Source organism: Mesoplodon densirostris, chromosome 20 (assembly GCF_025265405.1).
Source record: "Mesoplodon densirostris isolate mMesDen1 chromosome 20, mMesDen1 primary haplotype, whole genome shotgun sequence".
In the NCBI taxonomy this organism is placed as follows: Eukaryota; Metazoa; Chordata; class Mammalia; order Artiodactyla; family Ziphiidae; genus Mesoplodon; species Mesoplodon densirostris.
Genome location: NC_082680.1, coordinates 14,313,530 through 14,337,596, shown reverse-complemented (window position 1 = coordinate 14,337,596; position 24,067 = coordinate 14,313,530). Strand labels below are relative to the sequence as shown.

Genomic DNA, 24,067 nt, shown 5'->3' with positions numbered 1-24,067 from the left:
ATTCAGAGATAGGTTTCAGTAGTTTAAGAGAGCTGCACGTGTTAAAACTAGGTGATGGTGATTTTTTTTCATATTACTCTTAGCGTCGTGGTTATCCAACACATCGAGTTACTGCAGTTACTCATAAAGTGTGTTTCTCCAGGTATATAGGTTAATTCTGATGTTTGGCTTTGTGTTTTAGGACAGCTCTCTGGTTCCACAAATGGAATTATTATCCCCCTTTCTTTACTATATACTTAAGCTTTAAGATGGGTGTTAAAGTGCTTAAAACATTACATAATTTTTAAAAACAATGATGAATATAACTCAGTTATGTCAAACATGGCATTTAACACGTTCATAGTAGGGTTTGATGAATAAAGTGTACATTTGTGTACCCATTACTTGAAAAATGAATATCTTAAATGAACTAAATTCTTTGTCACTCAGAAAGAAAGTGAAATTCTTAGAGGACTTCATAAAATCAGGCCACCTGCATATCTATTCATTTGTGTCTTTTAATTAGTCACTAGAAGTACACCTAGTGGGTTTGCACCATGTTAGTAGACCATTTAAATCCATGTTATGGTCAGGTGCTAAAAGAGGAATCTAAAAATTATATGCAAACTACTACTGTTTTCCTCCCCCTGATCCCATGCCTTCATAGTGTATGTCTTTAGACTTAGCTCTCGAGTTGTCTCCGAAGTATTCATTTCTTTCAATGCTAGAAGTGAAAGGGATGTTACAGATTATTTTAACTCCCTTAACAAGTCTACTGCCACCTGTTTTCCACCCAAGTTTTGCTGATTTTACATAGAATCCGTAAACTAAATCAAATTTAATGCATTATTGTTGCATTAAATGTTGTCTCCGTGGCCTAATTTGTGGCCTAAAGGACCTGATTTAGTAGCAGGAAGCCATAAGGCCAGGTGTCTGTTCAATCTTTATGAGTGGGAAACTGCAATAGGTAAGCTTTCTTTTGACCAAATTATATAGTTGATGAAGCCAAACTGTGTCTTTTTATCTCACCTAATTGTTTAATTTGCAAGTGTTAGTTTGTCCTTAGGCACTGGTAAGGAGTTTTTGAAATGAGCGATGCAGGTAATTCATTTAACCAAGATCAGAAAGTTGCATTTTTTTCTCTCCTCAGGTCTGGGAGGAACTTTTTATTTAAAAAATGTATTCAATCAGATGAGGAATCTGTATATTTCACATAATAAAGTTTTTTTTAATGATCTTTCTTTTCCTTAAGTCCCAGATTTAAATATATTGCCAAAATTCTTGTTTAATTCCAAAGGTTTATTATATATGGGGAGATAAATCTATAATTAAATGTCTTTTATAGACCACTTAGGAAAATCGGTAATTATTTAATTCTTCATAGAATATTCAAGCATAATGCTTCATAGTAAGCTCTGCAGTAGGGACACTGATCTGGCATCGCCTGTAGCCACTTTGGAAGCATTTTGAGGTGGTTGATGACCTCTTTTTGAGCTGCTGGAAATTAGAGCCTTCTGCAGGGCACCCATCGGCAGTGTTGTTACTGGCCTAGTGGTTGCACTTGGATTTTCTGTTAAGTTTACAAGGATGGATGTATTGTTTTCCCATGTTATCCCTCCTTATCCCCCGCCCCCTCCCACCCTTCAGTCTTGCCTTCCATTCTCCATTGCTAATCCTCATCCATCTGTCCATTCATGCACCCAACAACTGTGGATCTCCTCTGTGCCAAACACTGGGCCAGATGCAATAAACAGTGGTGAACAAAGCAGGGTTCCTGCTCTCAAGGAGCTTACAGTCCAGCAGGGGAGAAGGACAAATAAACAGTTATCTCCGGGCTTCCCTGGTGGCACAGTGGTTGAGAGTCCGCCTGCCGATGCAGGGGACACGGGTTCGTGCCCCGGTCCGGGAGGATCCCACATGCCGCGGAGCGGCTGGGCCCGTGAGCCATGGCCGCTGAGCCTGCGCGTCCGGAGCCTGTGCTCCGCAACGGGAGAGGCCACAGCAGTGAGGGGCCCGTGTACCGCAAAAAAAAAAAAAAAAAAAAAAATACAGTTATCTCCAGTGTGGTAAGAGAGATCCATCTGGGTCAGGGTAGTTCATCATAGCACCTCAGTGAGCTAGGTGGATATTAGGATAGGGTGAGGTCTGAGGGAAGAGTGAATCAGGAGGCAGTTATTGACAGAGAGGAAATACATGTAAAGCAAGTTGTAGAAACCCTTGGTTGTGACTTGATTTGTGGTTTGATGAATGGTGAGAAAAAAGACCTGAGCACACCATGTTATCTTTCGGAAAAGGGTTGGTTGGTTTATCATCAGTGTTTCTTTAATCCTTCTTTCACGTGGCTTATGGCTTGCCTTTTTTTCTTTGTGTAGGGAAAACAGAAAATCTGTGACCTGGGCTCACCTTGGCTTATAAAGATAGAGAAGATAACTTTTATGGAGGTTAAGAAGACAGGAAAGAAAGAAATGTTGAAGAGAAAGGTGGAAATAACGAAACTGTGTGTGATGAGTGAAGGGCAGGAAAAAATAAAATTGCCACGTTTGCGTCGTCTTTTCGAAGAGAAAGGCAGCGATGCTGCAAGTTTAGAGCCTCCGCCACTAGGTGGTGTCATGGGCTCAGGACAGCTTGGTGGTTTCAAGACTGTGGGAAGGACACCTTTTTGGTTTGAAACAGAATATGGGAGATTAAATTGGGAACGTAGGTAGAGGTCAGATGGTCAGATCTTTAATACAAGATAAGAAAGATGTACTTAATCCGAAGGATAAGGGGAAACACTGAATATTTCAAACTATGGAGTGACATTACAAAGAAGTTTTAATGAGACTAATTTCATTGCAGTATGTAGGCTAAATAGTATGGGAGCAAGAAAGCAGGAATACCAAAAGGCGGTTCACATGCTGTGCCTGAACAAATACAAATATGAACCAAGTGGCAGCAGCAGAAATGGAAGAGGAACAGTTTTGAGAAACTGAGAAATAAAAAAATGTCAAGTCTAGATGACTTAAGATACGGAGGTTTGACAGTTAAGATAAAAAGTCATAGAAATCCTACATTTCTGGAGTGTGTGTGTGTGTGTGTGTGTGTGTGTGTACAAAGAGAGAGAGAAAAAGGAGGTGGGGAAAGAATGTGTATCTGTGGGGGGTAGGAAGCTGTAAAGATTTTAGTCCAGTCTCTAGTTTTTCAAATAAAGAAATGGAATCCAAGGATTAATTAACTTCCTTGAAGTCACACAGATGATTAGTGACAAAGCCTGGGCTAGATCACAGGTTTTATGACTTCCAGCTGCTATGATTTCTTAGATTGCAAACTTGGTGATTTGGGAAGTGGCGAAACTCTTCAAGGACGTAGGAAATTACTCTGTATTTTCAGTGGAATAGCTATTATTTTGCAGTGGGAAGTGGGTGAAGACACTGTATAACTTAAGTGTGAAGGTATCTCGGAGGGGTGTTCCATGGCACTTGATGGAGGTTAGGGTGGAATGCAGGCTTCTGCGGTGATCCTTTATGATAAGGGCAGAGGGGATGATGTCTTTAAGGGTAACAATATGTGTGTGTGTGCAAAGAGTTGAAAGAAATTTGTAGTGACAAACTAGAAGGTGAAAGAGTTGGTGTAGCATATAAAAGGGTATTGGAGAGAATCAGGAAAGTCTAGTGTTGTCCATCCTTTACACATTCTGTATGGATCACCTCTTTGTTTTAGGCAGTTTGTGACAGTATGAAGGACACATACAGGGGAGGAGGGTGAGTAGTGTCAAATGGGAGATTGTCAGGGAGGATGAGTACTGAGAAAAGGGCATTAATTTTGACATTAGCCTTTGACACCAGAAGAAGCTGCTTCTGTTGCCTGGGTGGATCTGAGGTCGTGTGGGACAGTTGAGGGTAGAAACAGTGTCTTTAGTGGAGGGAGTTCTAAGGAAGTCAAGGTAGCACTGGGAAACTACTTTTTTCAAACTCTTTGCAAACATAAGAAAGAGAGAAATAGGCTGTTAGCTTGAAGGAAGTGCAGGTTTGAATGAAGGTTATTTTCAGTGGGAAAGAACCTGTGTGTATTTGTGGACTGCTGAAGGCAGCTGCAGCGGCGGCAGTGACGGGACACTTGAGTGTGGGGGACAATTTAAGGAAGAGCTGCAGGAGAGGCAGAGTTTTATGGCATCAAGGGTGTCTTTATTTGTAGCTTGGGTGGGTCACATCTTCTCGGAGATGTGGGAGGAAGAGAGAGGAGGGGAAGAGAACATTTTAAGGAGAGGAAGTGGGGGGAGTCTCTACCACGACTTCCACGTACTTACTATACATGGAACGTTCTCTCTCCTGATCCCGTATTTAGTGAAAGGCCGAGGTTTGTACCTAAATACAAAAGGGAGCATCATAATTTGATCTATAATGAAAACTGTCCTACTTTGGGAGTGGAAGAGTGGCCAGTGTTAATGACTGCCAGAACATCATTTACATGATTTCTGTTTGCAGAGAAAAATATATTAGGTGAAATGCTCTTATATCACAAGAGGGTAAACAGTCTGTTTATTGAGCTTCTCTGTGGGCAAAGTTTGCCCTGGAGTGTGGGTGAGGAGAAGGTGGTTGGCGGGATGGGTAATAACTGAGAGCGGTCATGTTTTGGAGCTGAAAGAGAGACTAGCACAGGGATGCCTGGTCTGGCCAGAGATGTACACACAGCCCTTGTTCGTTGGTCTTGTCTTTTATGTCACAATAAAGCAACAACTAGAAACAGTCCTCTTCAAACTACCCACAGGCAAGTTTTATAGGTTCGTTGAGTAGGTAAATTACATACTAGAGTTTATACGGAGGCTATTTAAAAATTAGGAAGTCTGTTTAACTTAAGGGCAAGAAAACTTCCAAAAAATTATTTCGAATTGATTAAATCATGTAAATGCCGAAGCTTTTAGGTTCTGGAAAAGAATTATGTGCCGAGGAGAGGGATTTGCAGTGTGTACTGTCAGTATGAATAGTTTGAAGACTGTTCTCAGTTAAATTGGAATCAGTTGTTGATCATTTGAAGGCAGTATTTAAATTAAGTCATTGCTGGAGTAATCAGACTTACTGCAGCTCCAATCAAAGCTAACAACATACAGAGTTAACAGAAGTAGTTAAATGATATATACCAAGCCTGAGCCTGCTGTTCAATTCTGGGTTCATAGTGCCACCCACCCCCATTTTTACTGAAAAAATGTATTAAGATGGCTTAAAGAGATTTAGTATGTACCCAGAAATAAACAAGATCTACCCATTAATTTTTCAGTGTTAAGTATGAAAGCTTTTAAAAGTACTGTCTATGGCTATTATAATTTATTAGAAAAATGCAGGGCTTTTTTCTGTTGTAAATGTCACCTGGAAGCTGTGAATTGGTTATAGCTGAGTAACAAGCAGGCTTTCTAAGACAGACACAGTACTCTCTTTTGACTCCTGTTAAGTGATTTTAGAGGTCATTAAACGTTTATTTAATATACAACATTTTTAAAAAGCAGGAGCCATTTACATTTCATATTGTCTTTTAACAACTTTGTGACAATTCTCTTTGAAAACATAGTCATCTCCCTCACGATTTAGACATCTCTAGAAAGTACTTTTAAAATGTGATGCTGGGCTTCCCTGGTGGCGCAGTGGTTGAGAGTCCGCCTGCCGATGCAGGGGACACGGGTTCGTGCCCCGGTCCGGGAAGATCCCACATGCTGCGGAGCAACTAGGCCCGTGAGCCATGGCTGCTGAGCCTGCGCGTCCGGAGCCTGAGCTCCGCAATGGGAGAGGCCACAACAGTGAGATGCCCACATACAGGAAAAAAAAAAAAAAAAAAAAAAATATATATATATATATAAAATGTGATGCTATTCAAACCGAACATTAAGCTCTAAATTTCAGTAATAAGTTCAATTCTAGTGACGCCCTCACTGATGTGGATACAAAATGGGAGTATGATGAGGGAAGACACAAAATGCTTGAATATTTTTGTGTATTTTTATTATCATATGTGGAATGGAGAGTCTGATACTGTTTCCCTCTTGGGGAGAGAGCTGGAATGACTAATGGCGTGTGTAAGAGTTGCGACTCTAAATAATAAACATACATTTAATAGAATGTATGCATTGTGTAATGCGGTGTCCCACCTAACGCCCTGTCTCAAGCATCTGAAACATCCGAACCTTCAGCTTTAGATCTAAATGTTTGAACTTATGCAGCTGTGTTCTCAGCACGGGGCTGTGTTCTCTTGTGTGAAGCCTGTGCGGTCACAGATTGGAACACTTTACATGAAAGTCTCGCAAATGAAGAAACATGAGCATATTAATATCTGACTTCTACCAGAAAAATGATCTTTCTCTCTTATTTATGGAGTTTCAGAAATCTGTACTAAAGATATTTAAGCTTTGGACCTGAGGCCCTTTTCCCTAAAGGCTGAACTAAGTAAACATTCTTTGGAAAATGCACAGAAGAAATCCTGGATTACTGTAAGTTCAAGTAGTGTGATCACCTTCTAAATATCAAAGTGTAGCCTTTGGCTAAAATGGTTTTTGGAGTTTAATTTTCATAAGTGTGAGCACTAGGTAATAATGTACTTTTTTATTTTTATTTTTATTTTTTTTTGCGGTATGCGGGCCTCTCACTGTTGTGGCCTCCCCCGTTGCGGAGCACAGGCTCCGGACGCGCAGGCTCCGGACGCGCAGGCTCAGCGGCCATGGCTCACGGGCCCAGCCGCTCCGCGGCATATGGGATCCTCCCAGACCGGGGCACGAACCCGTATCCCCTGCATCGGCAGGCGGACTCTCAACCACTTGCGCCACCAGGGAGGCCCAATAATGTACTTTTTTAGATGAAATGGTATTAGTATCTTTTTAGGATTTTTTGTGTGTGTGTGTGTGTTTTTCCCCTCCTTTACTGTTTGTTTTGCATAGAGTAACAGCCATAATTTTTCTGGCATTTTAAGGTGAAACGTGAGTTCACAGTTCTCGGGTAAATTACTGTAAGGTTAACAGGATCTCCTAGAAAGTGGATTTTTTTCCTGATCAAAAGACTTGCATTTAATAATTTAATTACAGCGGCATTCTGTTAGCCAAGTTTGCAGAGTAAATTCAGGGTTTTAAGAGGTCTCAGTTATGAATGTGGTCGAAAAAGTTTATTCCAGCTGTGATGTGTCCCGTGAGAAGAACTGTGCGTGGTGGGTGAGTTGTGAAGGGTGAGCCAGGTGTTTGGGAATCCAGCTGTGAGAGGGACGTGGGTGGTGGAAGAGGCTGCAGGTGCTGCTGAGGGATCGTAGAGATGCCGTGGGGAGGGAACAGCTGCAATGGTTTGGCGTGTTGAGCCTTCTCCTTGCGCCCTGGGGTGAAGGCCGTGCCCAGGGCACCAGCCAGTACTAATGGGTCATTTTCAGGGTCTCATGTTAGGTTTCAAATGTTCAGAAGGATTGGTTGGCTTACCATTGTCGTTGTCACACCACTGTTTCTTGCTTCTGCCCCAGTGGCTGCTCTGTCTCCCTTGCTGGTTCCTCTTGTCTTCCGTCTTCTAGATCTTGGGGAGCAGCACGGCTCTGTCCTTGGTTTTTGTTTCTTGTCTCTCTGCTCTCTCCGTGGGGGATCACTTAGTTTTGTGACTTTTTTTTTTTTTTTTTTTTGTGGTACGCGGCCCTCTCACTGCTGTGGCCTCTCCCGTTGCGGAGCACAGGCTCCGGACGCGCAGGCTCAGTGGCCATGGCTCACGGGCCCAGCCGGGCCGGGGCACGAACCCGTATCCCCTGCATGGGCAGGTGGACTCTCAACCACTGCGCCATCAGGGAAGCCCCTAGTTGTGTGGTTTTAAATGTAGCGTCTTCCATATTCTGACAACTCAAGTTTCTCCCTCCAGGGTGAACCTTTCCCACACATCTAGCTGCTCACTTGCAGTCATCACTTGGCATTTTTACCTTAACATGTCTGAAGCTGAACCCTCGATCGCACTCCCTAAAATCCGTTCCTCCCTCAGTGCAGGCTTCCCTCTCTTGGAACCTGACAGCTCAGTTCTTGCTCAGCACGTGACCTCTGGAATCTTCTTTGTTGCCTCTCTCTTTCTCTCCTTCCGCCTCTGCCCTCCAGTTCATCAGCTGGTCCTGGAGTAGATCCACAATGTCACCCTTCTCCCCACCCCCACCAGGACCATTGAGGCTGAGCCACCGCAGTCTCTCACCCGTGCTGTTGCAGTACCTTCTAACTGGTCTCCCTCCAGCTTTTGCCCTGGCCGCCCTCCCTTCTCTTGTCCACCCTGGTACCAGAGCAGCCCTTTCACTTTAGGTTCGAGCATGTCACTCCCCTGTTCTCGTTTTATTTGTAGTAACATTGGACGTCCTTCACCCTTCATCCATGAGGCCATACTGATCAAAACCAATGATAAAGACATTAGGAGAGAATAGACAAATCTCCCTTATAGAAGAACTCTAAACGATTTATGTAACATAACTCTCCACCCCTAAGTGTGGACTGCACGTAGCAACTTCCTTCCAAAGGGCACAGTAGGGGAAGGGGGCAGCAGGTGCCCCACTGTGGAGAAGCCCGACAAGCGCTGCTTCAACCCAGTGAACAGGTCAGCATCAGCATCGATGTGATGTGATGAAAATGGCACTTTACCCGGTGCTCTTCCTCCCCTCAACGCATAGCCCCAGTCTAATCATGCGGAAAAACATCAGACAGATTCCAGTGGAGGGGCGTTCGGCAAAATACCTGACCAGTACTTCTCAAAACTGTCAGGGTTATTGAAAACAAGACAAGTCAGAGAAACTGTTACAGTCCAGAGGAGCCTAAGAGAATACGATGACTGAATGTAATGTGCTTGTCTTGGCTGGTATCCTGGGACGGGAAAAGGGCATTGGGACTTCGTGAATTACAGTGTATCTATATTATTTCATTAGTGGTGACAAATGTACCATAGTAAGGTGAGATGTTAACAGTAGGGGAAACTGTCATTTTTCTGAAACTCTAGAAGAATTTTAGAATGAAAAGCTTATCTAACAAAGGATCTCCTTTATTGCTGTCCCCTCACCCACTGTGCCAGGCCACCACGGTCTTTCTCCTTGTGGCTCCTCTAACTAGTACTTCTCTACTGGAGATGACCGAGCTTCAGGGGCCATTTGTACTGTCTGGAGACATTTTTAGTTGGGGTTTGGGGGAAGAGAGTCTGCAGGCCTTTAGTTGGGTGGAGACCAGGAATGCTACTAAATGATGCCTAGGACAGCTCTCCAGCTTACACACCCCCTCCCCCGGCCAAGACTCATCTGCCCCAAATGTCAGGAGTTTTGACGTTGAGAACCTCTTGTCCTTTTTCGGGACCTCCCTTTCCCTCCATGTTTCTGACTGCGGTCTCCATTTCTTTCTGCTTTATTTTTCTCCTTAGCACTAATCATCAGCATCTGATAGACTCTTTGTTTCCTTGTCTCTCACCAGGAAATGTATCTTCCATGAGAATCTGTTAGTAGTTTGGTTCACTTTTGTATTCCCATTATGTAGAACTGTTCCTGACATGTGGTAGGCTCTCATTAAATGGGTGATGAATGAATCAAATGACCAAAGAAGTGAATTAATGATAAAGATAACATATATATATACTAAAAATTCAAATAGTAGAGAAAAGTGAAAATGTGAACATTCTCCCAGCTGCCTGTCCTTCAGAAGTTACCACCATTAACAGTTTACTTCTTATCTGTCCAGACTTTTTTGGTTCATTTGTAAGCACATTCATGAACTATGCATATAATTTATCTCCCCTCCCTTTTTGCAAACATAAATGGGATCAGTTTAGTTTTTCCACTTAATGTATCTGGACATCTTTACATGTCAGTGTATAGAGTGCTCTCTTATTTTTTAATTACTGCATAATATTCTATATGTAGAATTAAGCAAAAATATTTTAATTGCTTGCAATAGAATCCTGGTTTAATACTTTGTTGTAAACTGCAAACTAGTAACATTATGTTTCTTAAAACAGAAAGTGCTTGTGCAACATCATCTTTTTAATGCTTCTTTAAGACATTTTCTTTACGTTTTATCCCTGGTTTGTAAATGCCTCAGTACCGGGATCTTTGCCTTTTAAAATAGTCTTTAACTCCATGTACCTAGCACAGTCTGTCTGCTAGTAGGTTCTTAATACCTGTAGGTTGAATTCAGTCGTGAATCAGAGTTTTCACTTGTTTTGATAAAATTATCTGATTGTTACATAATCCTCAAATTTCCCTGAGTATTAGAACTGTTGACCAAATTAAGAGATAGCTTTGGGAAAAGATTGTCTTCTTATTTTGTTTAAATCTTAATTATTGTTCTAGAGGCCAAAAATTCTGTCTGATTTCCTGACTTTATCTGCTGAGAAGTCATGGTTGCTAAAGCACAAGTTAGGGTGCCCGACTTGAACAGGATTCAGTATCAATTAAGCTTCTAATTGCCTTCAGCATATCAGGTTTTTTCCTTTTTTCCTTAATGAAACGATTAATGGGGCAAAGTTGGCAGTCGCTGAGTTAAGATACTGTAAATTAAAGTTGCCATGCTAATTTCCCCTGGCTGTTCGGCCAGCCCTTCGGTCTGCTGTTTCTCTTACCTTGGGGAGCAGTCCCATTTCCCGAGTATTCATTTGAGAGGTCCTTTGCCAGGGCTGCAGTGCTGTCCTCTTCTGACCATGCCCGGATGTTTGTGAAGCTCCGTCGATTTACAAGGTGAATGACGTTGGCATTTAGGGGAACAGTTGGTCTGAAAGTGATTGTCCTCCTCTGCCAGGCCTCAGCCCATTGAACTGCCTGCCTTCCCGCTGGTTCAGGGTTCCCCTTTCTCAAGTGTCCTCTTTCCTCCCACTTCACCCTTGGACCTCCCTGCAGTGCCTGCCACCTTGCTGCGTTGATTGGGCCCCTCTACGCATGTTCGCTTAGATGATTTAGCTTTGTGCATGTGTGTCTTGTGTTCGGGTGACAGGTTGTTCAGTGCCCTGAAGACAGCGGACCCTCTGTGCACTGGCTGTTGGCAGCAGTGGTGATACAATAGTAATGTTGCCAAAATTTGTGTCCCTGGTTTAGGGAAAGCAAGTTCTGTTTGACATCAAGCTCTTGCTTTTCCTTTTGTAAACTGACTGTTTTGGGCTCAGTTTGTTTGTTCAGAAATGAGTTCAGTATTAAACTTGGTGATATATTTATTTTAATACCTTTAAATAGTTAATACAGTGCTAAATGAGACAGTAAACCCTCATATTATGCAGGGAGTGAACTTAATCATTCTTATAAAGAAATAATATAATTTCAGGATAAATTTCTAGATGAGATTACAAGCTATCATTATGGGAGATTATATAAAACCACTGTTGAGAGTTTTTTTGGTTGTTAGCTGTCCGAAGCGTCCCATGCTCAGGATACTGTAGTAGCATCAAGTTTGTGAGCTTTTGAGCACTTAATTTATTATATACAAGTAAATGGAAACAATGTTCACTCCCTTTTTAGCAGTGGCTTATACTTGCCTTGAAGATTGAAGTGCAGGAATACAATGTAGTTGTTGCAGCTGGCAGACCTTCATCTGATGCTCATTAGGATTCTTTAAGTCAGTAAAATAAAAAAAATTGTTCTTAAACTTAGTAATTCTAGAACTATTAGCAGTATTGATACTTATATTGGAAAACCATTGCATTTATTCATATTCTGTGTAGATGGAAAATGCTTTATTAAAACAGTGAGGTCTGGGCTTCCCTGGTGGTGCAGTGGTTGAGAGTCCGCCTGCCGATGCAGGGGACACGGGTTCATGCCCCGGTCGGGGAGGATCCCACATGCCGCGGAGCGGCTGGGCCCGTGAACCATGGCCGCTGAGCCTGCGCGTCCGGAGCCTGTGCTCTACAACAGGAGAGGCCACAGCAGTGAGAAGCCTGTGTACCGCAAAAAAAAAAAAAAAAAAAAGTGAGGTCTAAAACCTTAAAAAAAGTACACTTTTTGTTTGTTTTATTTCCCTGAAGCAATGATTCTTATTTTTTTCTGTCGCAGGTTCCTGGGAGTTAAGCGATGGGGAGGCATTTGGCCTCGCTTCTGCTTTTGCTCCTCCTCCAGCATTGTGGAGACAGTGATGGAAGCCAAGCACTTGAACAGACTCCTATACAGTTCACACATTTCCAATACAATGTCACAGTGCATGAAAATTCTGCAGCAAAGACCTATGTTGGGCATCCCGTAAAGATGGGTATTTACATTACAAATCCATTGTGGGAGTTAAGGTACAAAATTGTCTCAGGAGACAATGAAAACCTATTCAAAGCTGAGGAGTACATTCTTGGAGACTTTTGCTTTCTGAGAATAAGGACCAAAGGAGGAAATACAGCTATTCTTAATAGAGAAGTGAAAGACCATTACACGTTGATAGTCAAAGCAGTTGAAAAAAATACTAATGCTGAAGCACGAACAAAGGTCAGGGTACAAGTGCTGGATACAAATGACTTGAGGCCATTATTCTCACCCACCTCGTACAGTGTTTCTTTACCTGAAAACACAGCCCTGAGGACCAGTATTGCAAGAGTCAGTGCCACGGATGCAGACATAGGCACCAATGGAGAATTTTACTACAGTTTTAAAGACCGAACAGACATGTTTGCTATCCACCCCACCAGTGGCACCATAGTTTTAACTGGTAGACTTGACTACACAGAAACCAAGTTCTATGAGATGGAAATTCTTGCTGTGGACCGTGGCATGAAATTGTACGGGAGCAGTGGTATCAGCAGCATGGCTAAGCTCACAGTTCACGTAGAGCAGGCCAATGAGTGTGCTCCTGTGATAACGGCAGTGACGCTGTCACCATCGGAATTGGAAAAGGACCCAACGTATGCCATCATAACCGTGGATGACTGCGATCAGGGTGCCAATGGGGAAGTCGCTTCTTTAAGCATTGTGGCAGGAGACCTCCTTCAGCAGTTTAGAACAGTGAGGACCTCTCCAGGGAGCAAAGAGTATAAACTCAAAGCAGTCGGTGACATTGATTGGGATAGTCATCCTTTTGGCTACAACCTGACACTACAGGCGAAAGATAAAGGAAGTCCTCCCCAGTTCTCTTCTGTAAAAGTAATTCAGGTGACTTCACCACAGTTCAAAGCTGGGCCAGTCAAATTTGAAAAGGAGGTTTACAGAGCAGAAATAAGTGAATTTGCTCCTCCAAACACACCCGTGGTCATGGTGAAAGCCACACCTAGCTATTCTCATTTGAAGTATGTTTTTAAAAGTACACCTGGAAAAGCTAAATTCAGTTTAAATCACAACACTGGTCTCATTTCCATTTTAGAACCAATTAAAAGACAGCAAGCCTCCCATTTTGAACTTGAAGTAACAACAAGTGACAGAAAAGCCTCGACCAAAGTCTTGGTTAAAGTCTTGAGTGCAAATAGCCATCCCCCTGAATTTACCCAGACAGCCTACAAAGCATCTTTTGACGAGAACGTGCCCATTGGTACTACGGTGATGAGTGTGAGTGCCGTAGACCCTGATGAGGGTGAGAACGGGTACGTGACTTACAGCATTGCAAACCTGAATCATGTGCCCTTTGTGATTAACCACTTCACCGGTGCTGTGAGTACTTCAGAGAACTTGGACTACGAGCTGATGCCGCGGGTTTACACTCTGAGGATTCGGGCGTCAGACTGGGGCTTGCCGTACCGCCGGGAGGTCGAAATCCTTGCTACCGTCACTCTCAATAACTTGAATGACAACACACCCCTGTTTGAGAAGATAAACTGTGAAGGAACCATTCCCAGGGACCTAGGTGTGGGGGAGCAGATAACCACTGTCTCTGCCATTGACGCGGATGAGCTGCAGTTGGTGCGGTATCAGGCTGAGGCTGGGAACGAACTGGGTTTGTTCAGCTTAAATCCCAGCTCCGGGGTATTGTCACTAAAGCAGTCGCTCATGAGTGGTTTAGGGGCAAAGGTGTCATTTCACAGCCTGAGAATTACAGCTACAGATGGAGAGAATTTTGCCACCCCTTTATATATCAACATGACTGTGGCTGCCCATCGCAAGCCAGTAAACCTGCAGTGTGAGGAGACTGGCGTGGCCAGGATGCTGGCAGAGAAACTCCTGCAGGCCAATAAGTTACACAGTCAGGGAGAGGTTGAGGATGTTTTCTTTGATTCTCACTCTGTCAATGCTCATACACCACAGTTTAGAAGTACTCTTCCAGCTGGTATTGAGGTGAAGGAAAATCATCCTGTGGGTTCCAGCCTAATTTTCATGAATGCTACTGACCTTGACACTGGCTTCAACGGAAAACTGGTCTATGCTCTTTCCGGAGGAAACGAGGATAGTTGCTTCATCATTGACATGGAGACAGGAATGCTCAAAATTTTATCTCCACTTGACCGTGAAACAACAGACAGATACACCCTGAATGTTACAGTGTCTGACCTTGGTCTGCCACAGAAGGCTGCTTGGCGTCTTCTGGAGATCAGAGTTCTGGATGCCAATGATAATCCACCTGAGTTTTTACAGGAGAACTATTTCGTTGAAGTGAGTGAAGACAAAGAGGTAAATAGTGAAATCATCCAGGTTGAAGCCACAGATAAAGATCTGGGGCCAAATGGACATGTGACGTACTCTATTCTTACAGACACAGATAAATTTTCAATTGACAGCACGACTGGAGTGGTTAAAATCGTGAGCCCCTTGGATCGTGAAGAACAGCACGTGCATTACATAAAGATTGAAGCCAGGGATCAAGCCAGAGAAGAACCCCAGCTGCTTTCCACGGTGCTTCTGAAGGTATCATTAGAGGATGTTAATGACAACCCACCCAAGTTTATTCCCCCTAATTACCGTGTGAAAGTTCGAGAGGACCTTCCAGAAGGAACCATAATCATGTGGTTAGAAGCCTATGATCCTGATTTAAGTCAGTCTAGTCAGGTGAGATACAGTCTTATGGACCACGGAGAAGGAAACTTTGATGTGGATAAGCTCAGTGGAGCAGTTAGAATCGTACAGCAGTTGGACTTTGAGAAGAAGCAAGTATATAATCTCACTGTGAGGGCCAAAGACAAAGGGAAGCCCATTTCTCTGTCTTCCACTTGCTACATTGAAGTTGAGGTCATCGATGTGAATGAGAACTTACACCCACCAGTGTTTCCTAGCTTTGTGGAAAAGGGTGTAGTGAAAGAAAATGCCCCTGTTGGTTCATCAGTGATGAAGGTATCAGCTCATGATGAGGACACAGGAAGAGATGGGGAGATCCACTATTCCATTCGAGATGGTTCTGGTGTTGGTGTTTTCAAAATAGATGAAGAAACAGGTAGGTGTGTTTTTATTACTGTGGTTTGCTCTTCCCTTTCATTTTTTTCTAAAGTAAATAGCCTTGTGCTGGCTCCTTCACAATTCCCCGTTGGCCTCTGGTAGGGCGCAGTGCATGTCCATGCTTTTCGTCCTGTTGCACATGTCTTTGTATAGTAAGCCATGACGATGGAACTAGAGGAACCTGAATGAGTTGGCATAAAATGAGTAGGAAAAAAATCAGAAAAATTGAAATCATTACCACTGATAATATACAGGTTTGTTCTGTATATTATCAGAAGCATCCTTATGGTTTTGCTGTAACTTTGAGAGGCCCTTCCAGAGTTTTTCCAGCTAGTAAGGTTGCAGACTTAGAAAACTACTCCACTGCCTAGCATGCTATTCAGACATTCGTGCACACCTGCAAATTAGGCAGTGCACAGAGAGAAGACCCTGTTCTAAAACTTCATGCTGTGATCTGCTTGACTTAGTACCTTCTTGGGGTTTTGTTTGAAAGGCAGATGTAGGCTGTAGAATGTCAAACTGAGGGGACCTGGCTTTGAATTGTGGCTCTTTCAGTTGTTAATTTGGTGGTCTGGACAAGCTGATTACCTTTTTAAAACTGACTTTCTCCATCTTTAAGATGGGGACACTCAAAATTACTGTAAGATTTATGTGGGCATAAAGTGAAATAACACGTGTTAGAGTCTATTTAATGTCTCTTGGAAATGGTAACAATGCTCTGTTGCGATATTCTTTCCCCTAGAATAAGGTCCTAAAACCAGAACATCCAGGATAGCCAATTTATGCTAGAGTGTGTATTTTTTGTTTTGCATTTTGTACATATCTCAAATTTAGCTGCTTTTCACAGATTTTATAGTTATATATCAGTCTCCCTTGATGGGGCGTGAGCTGTGGTATTAGTTTGCTGGGGCAGCTGTAACAAAGGTCTGCCACAGACTGGGTGGCTTAAACAAGAGAAATTTATTTTCTCACAATTCTGGAGGCTAGAAGTCAAAGATCAAGGCAGAGCAGGTTTCTTCTGAGTCCTCTCCCCTTGGCTTGTAGTTGGCCATCTTCCCCCTGTGACATCACATGATCTTCCCTCTGTATGTTTGATGTCCTCATCTCTTCTTGTAAGGATACCAGTCATGGGGGACCACTCCCTAATGACCTCATTTTAACTGCTTTTTCTCTTTTAAGGCCCTGTCTCCAAGTACGGTCATGTTTTGAGGTACTGGGAATTTAGAACTTCAGCACGTGAATCTTGGGGGACACAATTCAGCCCAGAACCACCTTTAAGGATGGGCTTTTAGCTCATGTATTTTCTGTCCTCAGCACCTAGCAAAAAGCACCTGGCGTGTAGAAGCTGCTCATTAAATGGTTAAAGACTGAACAAGTAAATTAATGATTATTTTCGCTTTGAATGTTCTGCTTTCTGAGAATGCTAGTGGAAATAGAAGGAAACTGGGTAATCGCAGCAGTAATCAGCCATAGGTGGGGTTCAGTTTGTTTATTAATCTCATTGATGTTTCCTTTATGAGTATGTGCATTCTAAAAGGGGTATTTGTCTAATTACGTTAAACCTTTAAGTTTTTATTCAGTAATAACCACAAATAAGTTCTTCAGTCAGTACCCACTCCCATATCTAAATGGTGTACAGCACGTGAAAAATAATGATTGTCCTAGAAATAAGTGATTTTAGAGACTGTACAATTTTTAATGTGTTTTTGTTTATTCAGGGGGTTCTTTTTCTAGTGAATTATATACCACTAGCATGTGGTACAGATCTGCAGATTATATGCTACTCATCTGAAATACCTGTAATGGTTCAGTTCAAGACAAAATAGCATCACCAGCAGCAGTTAGTAATCACCCATCTGAAGAGTAGAATGGATCTGTTTTCTTTTCATACTCTCTGATATGAATTAGTTGTCAGGTACAATGGCAACATAGAAAAATACCCAGGATTTAGTAACTGAAGCTGAAACTATGAAGTGTTTTTGTGAATTTCATAAGGACGATGTTTCCTATTTTTTTCTTTTCCAAGGTGGGCTTTGAAAGCCTGTGAAGAGAACTGTTGGAAGTTAAAGTTCAGACAGAAAATAGAAACAAAATCTTAATTTACATTTCCTTGATGTCTTACATTATACGAGCACAGCCTTTTGGATTTTTTTTCTTTCAAGTGAGAAGAGTATTTTTATTGTTGCTTTTTAAAGACCTATTTAGAAACTAATATTTTTCATCTATAAATTTAAGAGACTGGGATATTCTTACTGTCAAGGGAGGTGGGGTGACCAACCAACTGAACAAGGCAGTATTTATTCTGAAATATATAATTTATAGTAGTCTTCAAGCTGAACGGCAGTGCCAGACTTTTCCAGTGGTAACTTAGTGAGAGGCCAGGGGATGAGTTGGGATTATGGGCAGTGGGGTAGGAACTGTTGTGCATTGGTATAAAGATTGGGATTTAAAGGTGAGAGAAAAATTGGAAATTTCTGGGTCATCTATTGTGCAGTCCTTGCTTTACAGAGGAAAATACATAGCACGCAGCAGATTTATGTTTGTGTGCTTTTTGAAATTGAATAAAGGTGATGTAATAATATTTATTCATTGCAAGATAGTTTCTTTTTGGCAGTAGAATTATCAGCCCAAGTTATTTTCCAGAGACCCCTGGCAAGACATTTGGTATCGTAGTATAGAATTCTTGCATGAAAAGTCAGTATGTTTGTGCAGCAGAAATACTAAAATTAGATGTGCTAATTTTTCATTTGGGGTTTGTCTCACTGATTTTGAGGGCAGATGGGAAGTGTGGAGAGGTGCCTGTCAGATGAAGAAACGTAGGGGCAGTTCAGGGACACCATTGGGCACCCCATAGGACACAGCAGTAAAACTCTGGTGTGAATTGGAGTTGGCCTGGCCCAGTTTGGGTTCATTAGCACCTTTCAGGAACTTCAGTCTCTGCTCCTTGCCCGTTTCTGCTGAGCCTCCTTTCTCCTCTAGGGATACGTTTCATATGGGGTTGATGTCTGTGGGCCTGTACAGAGCTGCTGTGGGTGTGGAGCCCACGAACCCGCCCACCTCATGGTGTCTTTGCTTCCTGCCTTTGACCTAACTTTAAACTCTGTAGTGTTGGTTGAATAATATAACCGAGTTTCTGTGGTGTTTTACCTATTTCAACATTGTCACATACGCATATCATTTGTATGCTTCTCATAGAACAGAAGATATATTCAGCTATCTGAATTTAGTTCTTATTATTTTTAAGATCCTCATTTTTCTTTAAAAAAAAAAAAGAAAAGCCTACTTAAATTTGAAACATCCCTGACAAGTTGTTTTCTTTGGAAATGGAAATTCTATGGACTCCCTAAAATATGTAGTTGGATGAACAGCCCTGTCAACTGAATTTTGTGCATCTTTTGCTAATTGGCTTTGCAGGGAGGCAACACGTACTTGCAGTATGGGGGTGACAGTCGTTTGACTCATCAGATAATCTCTCACTGTGTCATATGCTCTTCCTGGAGAGGCTGCTGGCCGTTAGTTAACTGTTCTGACAAATCCAAGCCCACACGACTGCTTGTCCATTTGAGGTTTGGAAAGGTCGAGTGTTAGGTGAAACACTATTTGGAAAGTCAGTCTTGTTAGAGCGCCAATCTCCAGGGCTCTAATTAAGATTCTCCCCTTTTTGTCTCCTTGAAATCTACAGTGAGGGTTGTAAAGCAGGTTTAACAGAAATGTTAGTGGAGTACGTATCTTGGAAGCATGTGTAATTTCACATTTAGGTTTTTATTTTCCTGACTTTATACTTCTCAGCGTTCACCCCATTCTCACTTCCAGTACGTTCCTGGTTGTCTTGTAAGCTTCAGAGTTGAGCAGAGGAGAATCTTGGGGCTTCCTCCTGGAGATCTGTGGAATAAATTCAGTTTAGTGTTCTTGGCTGATGAGGACCCATCCAAGTTAATTATTACTTGAGCACCAAGTAAAACGTTGCGGGTTTTTGCTAATTTTTAAAACTAAGGATATTTTTTAAAACTAGCAAAATGCTTGGTCAAAAGTTTCTTTTCCGTTGTCAATAGGACCTCGTATTGAAGCAGTGTTTATTAGTTGAGCTCTGTTGCACCCATGTCTGTATTGTCATGGGATGCCTTTTAGGTATGTTCTCCCTTCTGCGTGGAGTGCTTTGGTTCAGTTTGGCTGTTGGTGTAGTGCAGCCAAGCAGGAGTGTTTTCCCCTTGTGACTGCATATTCAGGGAGACCAAGTATTTCGCTAAGACAAAAGCAAATTTCTGAACTTATTAGTGCTGTGTTACTCTTAGACTCCCAATCCTGCTTTCAGGATTGAAATTTACATTTTGATGAAAAGACTTGGAATGAATTAATATGGAAGTACAGCTGTTGCAACAAGATACATCACTGTTCATGAAATACGGGAGGGAGAATAAGGACTACATTTTTCTTGAGAGAACCTGGCTACATCCTCATTACAGGGGGAGCGTTATTGCACCATTCCTGGATCACCCGTTTGGAGACTGGCTCCTGGCCTGCCTTACGGGATGCAGGAGGAGCGAGTCTGTGTAATGGGAACAGAAGGGAATTCCAGTCCAGACTAACCTTATTGTTGACTTCAGTGAGAGGGAAAATGTTTCTGGGGATTCTGTCTGGTTTGGCAGAACTCTGAGTATTTAATTATTATTTTAGTTCTTCACTCAAGTTTAAAAAACCTTTTCCCAACTTAAAGTAGGATATTCTGCATACAGCCAGGAACCTATGTTTTTTCCTAGGGCCACTTCTCTCATGACAGAAAGTAGAATGTAGAGGAAGGCTCTTAATGGGCTCGAGCATCATGATCAAAACGTCTGTAAGAGTGGCTGAGAGCGGGGCGGCCGCTGGAAGTGTGGTCTCGTGTGGTGGGACCGGGAGCTGTGGGTCTAGAATTCCGGGTGGCAGGAACCTAAATAGATACTGGTGGGAGGCCGGTCAGGGAGTGAAGAAATTTGCTGATGGAAGAGCTTTTGTGTTGCCATCTCCTCCCTGAAGTGGCCACAGCTGCTGTCCTGTTCTTTCTTTTTGTCCTCCTCCTCAGAAAGTTGCAGAGAAAAGAAACTGATTTCCTAGCCAACAGTGAGATTGAAAAATTGGGCTTTGGCAGAAATTATGGGATGACGGTGTGCTGTTGCTGTATCTGGAAGTAAAGAACCTGTGAATCTGAGTCAGGGCAGGGAGGGCGTGGTAATAATCCCCCTGGGGAAGGGACCCTCCTTTGAAGCAGGAGGATTTTAAGGTGAAAATAGGATCTTATTAGAAATCCTAAGGAAATCCCATTTTGTTTTAAGAGGAAACAGAGGATCAGCTTTTCTTTAGTTGTTTGTATGATATTTAACAAGTTGCTGCTTAAAGTGCCGAGTGAGTATGGCTGGAAGAGGGGCCGGGATATAAAACGCTGTGATTCCAGGTGGGGTTACGTTGTTTAGCAGCGTGTGGTGAAGGCGTTCAGTGCCCGGATACAATCCTAAGTGATGTGTGAGGGCCAGAGCCTGGGGGGGATGCATGCGGTGGAAACAACTTGAAGTATGCTCTGTGGCTGCACGCTTTCCGCGATGATGACAGTAATGATGAGGGGCGTCGTTGTAATAACAAACCACAGAGACTTACTGAGTGTCACAGCCAGTGCTGTTCTGAGCGCTCTGTATGTGTTAGTGTATTTAATCCTCACAAGTACCAGATAGTTCCTGTTGTCCCTATGTTACCGATGAGGAAATGTTCACAGGTTAAATAAGTTGCCTAAAACTGCTTGAGTACTAAGTGGCAGAGCCAGGGAGCGTGTGCATGCAGACACTGCACGGGGCTGCCTCGTACTCAAGACTGAGTGGTCTTGAGATGCTCCAGGGGAGCCCGTTTAAAGTTGAGTGGGATTCTGGGCTGAACGGGGGTGGTCTGGCCTGGGCTGGACCCTTCAATCCTAAATTTGAGGCTTGGTCTTGAAGGAGTATTGACTCTAAGAAATCTTCCTGGGCTTCCCTGGTGGCGCACTGGTTGAGAGTCCACCTGCCAATGCAGGGGACGCGGGTTCGTGCCCCGGTCCGGGAGGATCCCACATGCCGTGGAGCGGCTGGGCCCGTGAGCCATGGCCGCTGAGCCTGCGCGTCCGGAGCCTGTGCTCCACAACGGGAGAGGCCACAACAGTGAGAGGCCCACGTACTGCAAAAAAAGAAAAAAAAAAAAAAAGAATCTTCCTCCTTCATTTTTTCTTCAGAATGATGTATTGCTCTTTGGCACATTTAGTAGAACAGGATTTTGGCGTTGCAGAGTGGTAGCATTTAAACAATGTAAGATTATTGCACTGAACTGATGAGTAGCGGGTGAGTCATGTTGAGTAACATCGTGAGCTTCCATGTCTAGTGGAGATGGACAGGTGTCTCCCCTGTGTTTTCAGTTGTGGAAGTATGACCTTCTCATGAATAAAAATGCTGCCTGTGTGAACTGTACTGGATGTTAGTTGAAGCCTCTTTTCATGGAAGCCTTGTTTTAGGTGGTTGTTAGGGTCCTGGCTAACCTTTAAAACCAATTTAATGCACACGGTAGCTGAAGCTGGCTTAACCCGTGCTGCTTCTTTGCCTGGAGCTCCTCGTAGTTGTTGTCTTGCATCGTTGTCCTCGATGCCTATGCCTCGGCCTCAGCCGTTGTCCTCACCACCATGTGGTGTGTGGCATGAAAGCCTTAGGGAACTGTTCTTCTCAGCCCTCTCGGCAGGGAACCATCTTTATGTTCTGAGAGTGCTGAAGAGGTGAGTGTTCACACCTTGATGAGAGGCATATGTGTATAGAGATTTAATACCCCATCAACCTCTAGTCTGTTCTTTCTGTATTGCCTGCCTTGCCCAATTATGAAAATTGAGTAGATTTTACACTTTAGTTGTTTGTCCATGCTGGATTTTTTTCTTAGCCATTTAGTTCCTGTTGTTTTGACTCTGGATTGTTTTAGTTCATAAGCCTGGGTCTGTCAAGTATTTATTATCTGTTAGTTTGTATTTTGTGTACTCCTTTACTTTGCAGCTACCTTCACGTCACTTAGTTTTTAAAAAACCAAACCATGTTGCTGTAAATAGTGCATTCTCACCATACAGGACACAATGCCACAAAGCATGGTCTTTCATGTCTTCGTTCATTACTGGGAATAAATGGACTTGGAAAGATTGCTGTTCAAGGGCACATGGCTGAACGTGTTGAATTGGCAGTGATCCAGTTTAACGGCAGTGATAAAAGTCGAGGAAACTATTCACATATATACTTCAAGGGCCAGTCTTATCAACTAAGTTGCCTTGGCAATTGAAGTACGCTTTCTCCCCTCAGAATATATGCTATCGTATTGAACCTGTTTCATTGCTAGGCCTCCAAGTAGCTGAGTAAACTGACCTGTTGAAAGAGAATCTTTAGAGGTGTCTATTTATTTTATGCTGGAGAAAGTCTACCAAATATGGTCTTGTTAATTTTAGCCCAGTTGATTTTTCCTTTTCTTTTTTTTTCTTTTTTCCTTTTTTTTTTTTTGTTAAAAGTTACCCAGCTATTTCTGTAGTTTCTTAAGACTTCTTTCTAATTTGTGCTGGTTTAGCCATATTGCATGCTTATCTTACTTTCTTCATATTTATCACCATCAGTATATAATTATAGTTAACATTTATTGAATGCTTACTGTGTACTCGCCCTATTTTAAGCTCTTTATTGTCTCATTAGATCATCACAGTAATTTTTGAGTAGAATTAGATGGTAATATACTGTGTTCATTGAATTTTGAAATATTTGTATACGTATATATTTTGATATTTATTTACTTGGCTGCATGGGCTCTTCATTGCAGTGTGCGGGCTTAGTTGCCCTGCAGCTTGTGGGATCTTAGTTCCCCGACCAGGGATCGAACCTGCGTCCCCTGAAGTTAAGGCGGAGTCCTAACCACTGCACCACCAGGGAAGTCCCCATACATATATATTTTTAAATTAAGTAATGTCATAGGAATTGATGTGGTTTAAGGTGTGACACACTGAGGGTGTTCTGGTAATAGAGAGATGGTTCTTGAGCAGGGGCGTTCCATCTCCACGGGCTCCTCCTTGAAGCTTTTACTGTCCCTATTACATGAAGTCCAAGCTCTTCAGCATGGCCTGTGATGCCCTAGTAAACTTGCCTCCCTTTCCCAATGTTCTTTGCCTGTGCTGCCCTCATCAGCTCCTGTTCATCCAGGTGCTTTAGCCAGATGGGGCCAGTCCCTTCCCTGTCACCCTCTCATGCCTCTGGGCCCCATTATTTCCTATCTCCCTGCCTTTGGGTAACACACTGACCACTTGACCGGCTCTTATTTTCTCTAACTCTGCTTTAATAAATCTTTCTTGACAAGCTTTCTCCTTCATATGGAGCTCATTCTTTTCTTGTATGTATTTTTTTTTTCACTTTAAGTATCACTCTAGTGTAATTGTTTATTTACAGTCCTTTTCTCAATTGTCAGCTCCTGGTGTGGGTAGATTCTAAATCTTTTACCACTGGGTTCATGTAATAGGCACTCTGTAAATATTTGTTAGGTTGGCCTAATGAGCCAGTGTGGCCTCTCCTGAGAAGCCTTTCCTGAGACCAGGTCGTTAGTCTGCTTCTCTTTGTTCCCCTTTCTGTACATGTCTGACTCAGAGTCTTTTGGTTTACTGGTCTTTTTCATGTGTGTCTCCCAGGACTCAAGGACAGAGCACAGTCCTGCTTGTGTTTCTGCCCGCTCCTAAGCACAGTGGCTGACATAGCACTGCATAGCCTTTGTTCCACAGGTTGCAACATATAATAATGGTGGTCATGAAAGGGGTGTCAGGCCTTTCTTCTGCTGC

At 42.8% G+C, this 24,067-nt stretch overlaps 1 protein-coding gene across 4 annotated transcripts in view; it reads left to right on the top strand.

Moving 5' to 3' along the window:
- The window catches only part of FAT1 (FAT atypical cadherin 1), a 125,094-nt gene that overhangs the window by 4,335 nt on the left and 96,692 nt on the right, over positions 1-24,067 (top strand). For all 4 annotated transcript variants that reach the window (XR_009530784.1, XM_060085896.1, XM_060085894.1 and 1 more), the window contains exon 2: positions 11,953-15,232. Coding sequence is in view for 3 of the 4 variants with exons in the window: in XM_060085896.1 (XP_059941879.1) it covers positions 11,971-15,232 (3,262 nt within the window). In the remaining variant the exon portion in view is untranslated. The remainder of the gene's footprint in view (positions 1-11,952; positions 15,233-24,067) is intronic.